Source organism: Malaya genurostris, chromosome 3, assembly GCF_030247185.1.
Source record: "Malaya genurostris strain Urasoe2022 chromosome 3, Malgen_1.1, whole genome shotgun sequence".
Classification (NCBI taxonomy): domain Eukaryota; kingdom Metazoa; phylum Arthropoda; class Insecta; order Diptera; family Culicidae; genus Malaya; species Malaya genurostris.
In genome coordinates this window covers 304,578,176-304,584,675 of record NC_080572.1, presented here as the reverse complement: position 1 = coordinate 304,584,675, position 6,500 = coordinate 304,578,176, and the positions used below count along the sequence as shown (strand labels likewise).

Below are 6,500 nucleotides of genomic sequence, written 5' to 3'. Positions count from 1 at the left end.
AAGTTATAAATACAAATAGTTTAGTCAAGTTGTAGTCTTTGTTATCTAGTACTTCGTACAGTACAGATGGTGAATAATTTGATGTCATGGTCGTTGCTACTATATAAGCGTGTAGTTGAAAAGACTATGAAAAATTGGTTTCAGTTACTATAATATTTTTCTCAGTGTATCATGGCCTCAAAACTTCCATGCCGTTCTTCTCAGTGTAAAAATTAACATAAACTGTGGAAGTGAACAGAAGCTTACTTTCAGTTTACAGTGTATTCGGAATGTCAAATGTTCATACCATGAAACTGTGACTATAAAGTATCACGCAGAAACTGACAATTATTGTGACAGCGTTCGTGCTGTCAGACAGAGAGGGAAGTATACATGCTCACTGACGCACTACTGTCACGTGAATTGCAATGGTGGAGAAGATCTGGTGAAGACAAGTTGAAGAATTTCGTCTATTGTCCGTTCTACTAGAACTTCTGTGTTTCCGACGCGAGTTTTCGGTAGTTACGTTGGCACTCTGAGCTGGAAACTTTGTTTGCTGCATTGCACAAACCCAATAGATAATAGATAAATAAGGTGTGTTGTTCGATCACGAATTTAATGAGCTGCAGATTTCGAAAAAAGTGAATACTTTCAGTAATCTAATGAGAAAAACTATAGCACCTCCGCTGTGAGTTTGGGCCTAAGTTTCTACAGATTTACTTGCAAAATGGGCATAATGCTGGCACATAATGTGTAATTCGATTCAAATACATCAGATTCTATATTCCGTGAAAACTTCGGATGAAAAATCAATAATTATGGTATCATTTGTATTATCGGAATCAGTTGGTATCATTATTTTTTTTACTTAATAATTATATTGCGTACGAGTTGATTGAGGAACAGCGAGAAAAAGAAAACTGTATTGCATATTTTGTAGATTTTTTTTGTAATTCGAATCAAGAAAAATATGTCATGTGACATATCAGTCAAAACAGCTGACCATTGTTAACTTCTTGGTAGTTTATCTCTTTCTCGCTGTGACAATCTAACGAAGAGTGAGATGGGTTGCATAACTCGATTGCTATAAATTTATAACCGAGAGTAATGTAAATAATGGATACTAGGTGGAAATACATTATTGTGATTAGCTCACTATTGGCTTTTTTAACGCATAGGTAATGTTATATGTTTAGCCTTTATATGGGTGCGTTTTAGAAAATTGAATTTCTTTGATGGAGCCCATGCAACAAGAGTGTGTCGATCTATATTATTTTAATTAACAGGTGATTTTCACAGATTAATCAAGTTTTCCTTTCACTTTCACAGGTAGCTACCGAATCCACCATTCACCGTATTATCAATCACAGTGAACTAAGCACAAACCAAATCGACAATGTCCGAGTACTGGTTGATATCAGCACCGGGTGATAAAACCTGTCAGCAAACCTGGGAAACCATGAACCACTTGACAAAAACACAAAATAATCTTTGCGAAAACTATAAGTTTCATATACCGGATTTAAAGGTAATTAGTCTTACGGTTTCGTCGTGATTGAATTAAATTGTGTAACTTTTTAATTTCATTGCTTGTAGGTTGGTACTCTCGATCAGCTTGTAGGACTGTCCGACGATTTAGGAAAACTGGATGCGTACGTAGAACAGTCGACTCGTAAAATTGCCTCGTATTTGGGGGATGTGCTCGAGGATCAGCGAGATAAACTGTATGAAAATCTGCAAGCTAATAACAGTGAGTGTTTACCATTGATATTGAGTATCTTTCCTACGATGCGTACTAAGATCTAAAAATGTGACAAAGTCATTTTCGAAAGTCTTCAGCCAGTCATTTTTCGGTTACAATATTGCACCAGACTTTTCTCGCTCCAAACTTTCAATACTGCTATAGCATTTTTTTTTCAATTTAATTCTGATTGAAAATGAATTTTTCAAGTGGTTAAATCTTATCCGTGAGGTTGTTCATTTTAGATATAGGGTTGAAGATACACTTCGCACAAGATGTTATCAGCATGATATTTATACTCTATTCAGACGTAAGTCGTAAGCCATTGCATGATGATATTTTGCTTCGAACAAATTTTCGATGGCACGATTTATGTTTTCATACACGAAAATCATTTAACGATATTTCACATCACAAGCTTTAACTTACATTCAAGCGAGCTGTACGTTCAGTAAAAATGAATAATCTTTGAAATGAAGGTATCGATCAGTCGGAAGATGCGGATGATGCACAATCTAATTTGTCATCACCGTCACGTCAGTATCACCAGCGACAACATCAGGACATCTATCGGTCACGTTCTTACTCCGATGATTGCAGTTATAACACTTCTACACCGTGCTGCTGCTGTTGCTGCTGTTGTCAACTTACAAACACATCGCGATCCGGATCGGAACTGCATACAGAATTAACGACCTGTGGCTGCCCTGAGTCAATTTCAATGCTTGATTCTCCTACCATGATTGAAATCTCTGGCTGTTACTGTCACAATCAACAACAGCAGAAAATACTATCGACTCCGAGTGGACCTCCGGCGTCGAGCTGCAGAAAACGTACCGACAGCAATAATTCGAACACACTGATAACCGACCCAGACCGAGAGCATGGTCACGACGATCATGATAACAGCTTCGAATGGTGGTTTCACAGACGCAAAAGCTCCCACAAACCAAGGTACCGATAAGAGGAAGCTATTGAATGCACCACGCGATTTTCTATAAGTCAACTTTCTCTGTATTTTCTGTTGTACTTTCCTTTGAAGTTGTTTCGCAAAATTTCCACGGAATGACTCGTAAATGTGGGCGTGGGAAACATTCGCAGATGTGCCATTCGTTACTGTTTCGTCATTAAGTAATCTTTATTATCACACCTACAACATATTTGTATATAATTTATCAACGTAATCACATTTGTGTTCTGAATATATAATTATAATTTTCGGTATATTCTTGCGTTGTATGAAACTTTTGATTTGTCTAGAATCGGTCTCACTGTTGGTTTAAATTTTCTCACGCGATATGAAGGATTTTAGTTCACGAACAACTGTTTGAGTAGAAAAAAGAAACAGAATTGTTTCATTTTTGCCAGTCAACGACATGAGTATGTTCACAGTAAAAGAATAATTATGCATAAATTTAAACTAGTGAATGAGCTACAATCCTGATCCATTCTTGATTATGATTTGCATTTCTCTTGAGAGTTATGTTCTTTCTTTCCTGCTGTACATAGTAATTATTTGGATGGAACAATTGGCGATTGTTACAACGAAATTTATGAAAAAAAAATCAACATCTATCATTTCTGTTTGTGTCGATGTTGCTTCCGTATTGCGAGTTATAAACCAAAGTTTTACCAAATCAAAACTATTGTAAAACGTTCGACACTCCACTATTTTGTTGTGTGCTTAGGAGCCGTTCATCAAGTCACATTTGTGGTGGAACAGTCGGAGCGAGTCATACTATTCGGTCGTCTCCGGTCAGCAGTTGTTGTGGAAGTCAGGGTCGCTCCAGTCCGGATACAATGGAACAAGAAATATACGGTGCAAATGTTAGCAATACGCCTGTATCGACCATCACTACCAAAACCGCTAGGAGAACTACAGTTAAAAATGGTGGAATGCCCTCACCATATAGTCCAATCAGCCCAGGTCAGGCACCTGGTCCAAAATAGTTGTCTATCTGTTTTGTAACACTTTCATTTTCTTTGATTCAAACTCTGTTAGCAACTGTTGAGTTCGCACTCATTGATCACGAAAAAACACATTAGATTCATAAATTATAAATCACCTATAGAGCTACTGATGACATTTATCTTCAGCTGATTATTCCTTTTGCACAGAAATTTTCTATATTGTTTTTCGTTTTAGGTTTGTCCTTTGATATGCACGCCAATTCCAACTCCAACCCCAAACTTTCTCAGTTGTTTAGAATCTCTTAATCTTAACTATATTTCGAGCAGTTGAAAGTTGGTTAAAATGCAAGTGATCTGTTTGTATTTTAGCAGAAAAACACCCAAAGCTGAGGCTTTTCGATACATTCCCTTGCTTTCAAAATGTGTGTTGAAACTGTTACCATCCAATTTTATTAGTTCTGCTGCAGACAGAAGTATAGTTTTACATTTCGCACTTTCTTCACCATCCTCCTGCAGACGATTTGACAAGCTACATCACGCGTTTCCAGTGGGATTTAGCCAAGTACCCGACAAAGCAATCGCTGCGGAACATTGCAGACATTATTTCCAAGCAAGTGGGCCAGATCGATGCTGATTTGAAAACGAAATCTGCTGCCTACAACAATCTTAAAGGAAATCTTCAGAATTTAGAAAAGAAACAGACGTAAGAAGCCATTGTCTAAGAGCGAGTAAGTAGTAGTAACTTTAATTCTGCTTTATTATAGTGGGAGCTTACTGACTCGTAATTTGGCTGATCTGGTAAAGAGGGAGCACTTTATTTTGGACTCAGAATACTTGACTACGCTACTCGTCATTGTACCCAAGTAGGTTTGGTTGTGACCTTTGTATCCACTGCCATTCTAAGTCTAATTAATTTGCTTTGCTTTCCTTTAGACCCATGATCAACGATTGGAACACCAACTACGAAAAAATCACTGACATGATAGTTCCCCGTTCATCACAGCTCATTAAGCAGGATAACGATTATGCACTGTGTACGGTCACGCTGTTCAAGAAGGTCGTAGATGAGTTCAAGCTACACGCTCGTGAGCGTAAGTTCGTGGTGCGTGATTTCACCTATAACGAGGAAGAGTTGGCTGCAGGCAAAAATGAAATCACCAAGCTGGTAACAGATAAGAAGAAACAATTCGTAAGTTGAATCGTAGAATCGTAGACGATGTTGGTAGCACAAGGTTAAATGATTATTTCTGTAGGGTCCTCTTGTCAGATGGCTTAAGGTCAATTTCAGTGAGTGCTTCTGTGCTTGGATACATGTGAAGGCGTTGCGTGTGTTTGTCGAATCGGTCCTCAGGTAACGAAAAGACAAATATTTAACGAAACTTCAATATTCGTCGGCCTTATACGTTGACTCGTTGTGTTGCAGATATGGATTGCCAGTCAATTTTCAAGCCATTCTAATTCATCCTAACAAAAAGAGCACTAAACGTCTGCGAGACGTGCTGAACCAGCTCTACGGTCATCTGGACGGATCGGCAGCATCATCGGGAGGCAATGCGGATGTAAGTACGAATTGTAAATCTACCCTTAGAAAAACTTGCATTTCTGATAATGGTACTAATTCAGCTGAAGTGGCGCATGTGATCTAAAAAGATTTTTGTGTTCTAGAACGTCGACATTCCTGGTCTTGGATTTGGACAATCGGAGTACTATCCTTACGTGTACTATAAGCTACACATTGACATGGTTGAAAATAAAGTCTAAGAAGCCACAATCAGCTGCTGTCCTGCAAATAAAATATACATCGCTACATACACTCAGTCCGTTTCAAGTTTTTTCGATAAAGCTGATTCATGATGTTTCGATAATGCTGACTCTCGGTTAAACAACAGGTTGAAATTTTCGGCAGAAATCTCAACGATATTCTACCAAGAAAAACTTAAATTATAACTTTTGACTCCGTTTTGGCATTCGTTAATGTTGTTGAATACTTTTGTTTATTATGCATTGTGTAATTTAAACTAGCTTAAACTAATTGTTTTGTATAAGAAGCAATCCTTTTATCATTCGATTTTCGTACTAGGGAGCAGTTGAAAAGGATTCACGATTTTAGACAGTGCAAAAAAAGTTAAGCAGTAATTTATGGAAAATATATAGCAACGATAAATAGAGATGGATTTTGTTGGTTGGTTGGTTGGTTGGTTGGTTGGTTGGTGTGTAAACATGATACGAAGGATTGGTCAAACTGACTAGTGTTAGCAAGGTTGTCGCTCGCCATTTCTCTAAAGTAGCTAAATTTATCGTTATGTTCGATACGGTCAAGTCAGAAAAATATACTATATCATGTTACAAGCTGTAGTTTGATGATCATCCAAACTTTCGTTCAAATTATATGCCAACCTTTCATTCGGTTCTGACGAGTTTACACATGCCAACACCGTAAACGGAAGATGAAACCAAAATGAACAATAAACAGATAGTTGACAGGATGCCTGTGTATTGAAAAAAAAAAGAAAAACAAATATATTACGAGCAAGTTTCACTTTGCAATCGTCTAAAGTAAAACATTAAATTTATGTAAATAAAATTGAAACCATTCCAAATTTGTTCATTCATTGTATGTCGAAGATATCACTGGTTGGTAAACGATTGAATAATTCGGGGTTGTCTTTTCTTTTGAGTCCTTATGTCAACGTAGGACTCTGAACAGGGCTGACACGATGGCCCGCCGGCGAGACAGGATGTTGGTGCAGGCCCTAACAAGCCGCCCGGAAAACATTTGTTCAGGACTATTCATATCTTTTCGATTTGGTTCAGTGTCGGTGCGGTACTCTGCACGGACACCGACATTGTTTCATTTCATTCAGGGGTT

The 6,500-nt window shown here is 37.8% G+C and overlaps 1 protein-coding gene across 3 annotated transcripts; it reads left to right on the top strand.

Moving 5' to 3' along the window:
- Nucleotides 1–371: 371 nt before the first annotated feature.
- Nucleotides 372–6,231, top strand: LOC131435930 (V-type proton ATPase subunit C). 3 transcript variants are annotated; one of them, XM_058604235.1, is made up of 11 exons: nt 372–573; nt 1,309–1,507; nt 1,576–1,753; nt 2,200–2,674; nt 3,409–3,647; nt 4,148–4,334; nt 4,396–4,494; nt 4,565–4,820; nt 4,885–4,982; nt 5,055–5,190; nt 5,297–6,231. In XM_058604235.1, exons 2-11 carry the CDS (start codon nt 1,376–1,378, stop codon nt 5,390–5,392), a joined length of 1,896 nt encoding a protein of 631 aa, XP_058460218.1. In that variant the 5' UTR covers nt 372–573; nt 1,309–1,375; the 3' UTR covers nt 5,393–6,231. The 3 variants fall into 3 exon arrangements, with proteins under 3 accessions (XP_058460218.1, XP_058460216.1, XP_058460217.1); XM_058604233.1 differs by lacking the exons at nt 2,200–2,674; nt 3,409–3,647 and having other exon boundaries at nt 380–573; nt 1,576–1,729; XM_058604234.1 differs by lacking the exons at nt 372–573; nt 2,200–2,674; nt 3,409–3,647 and adding an exon at nt 647–667 and having other exon boundaries at nt 1,576–1,729.
- Nucleotides 6,232–6,500: the final 269 nt, after the last annotated feature.

What these genes read in the sequence shown, in the direction of transcription:
- LOC131435930 (XM_058604235.1), top strand. Translation starts at nt 1,376, where the DNA reads ATGTCCGAGTACTGGTTGATATCAGCACCGGGTGATAAAACCTGTCAG. An exon ending in GTGTTTACCATTGATATTGA is followed by an intron (nt 1,754 to 2,199) that starts GTATCTTTCCTA and finishes TTTGAAATGAAG; the next exon opens with GTATCGATCAGTCGGAAGAT. An exon ending in ATATAGTCCAATCAGCCCAG is followed by an intron (nt 3,648 to 4,147) that starts GTCAGGCACCTG and finishes ATCCTCCTGCAG; the next exon opens with ACGATTTGACAAGCTACATC.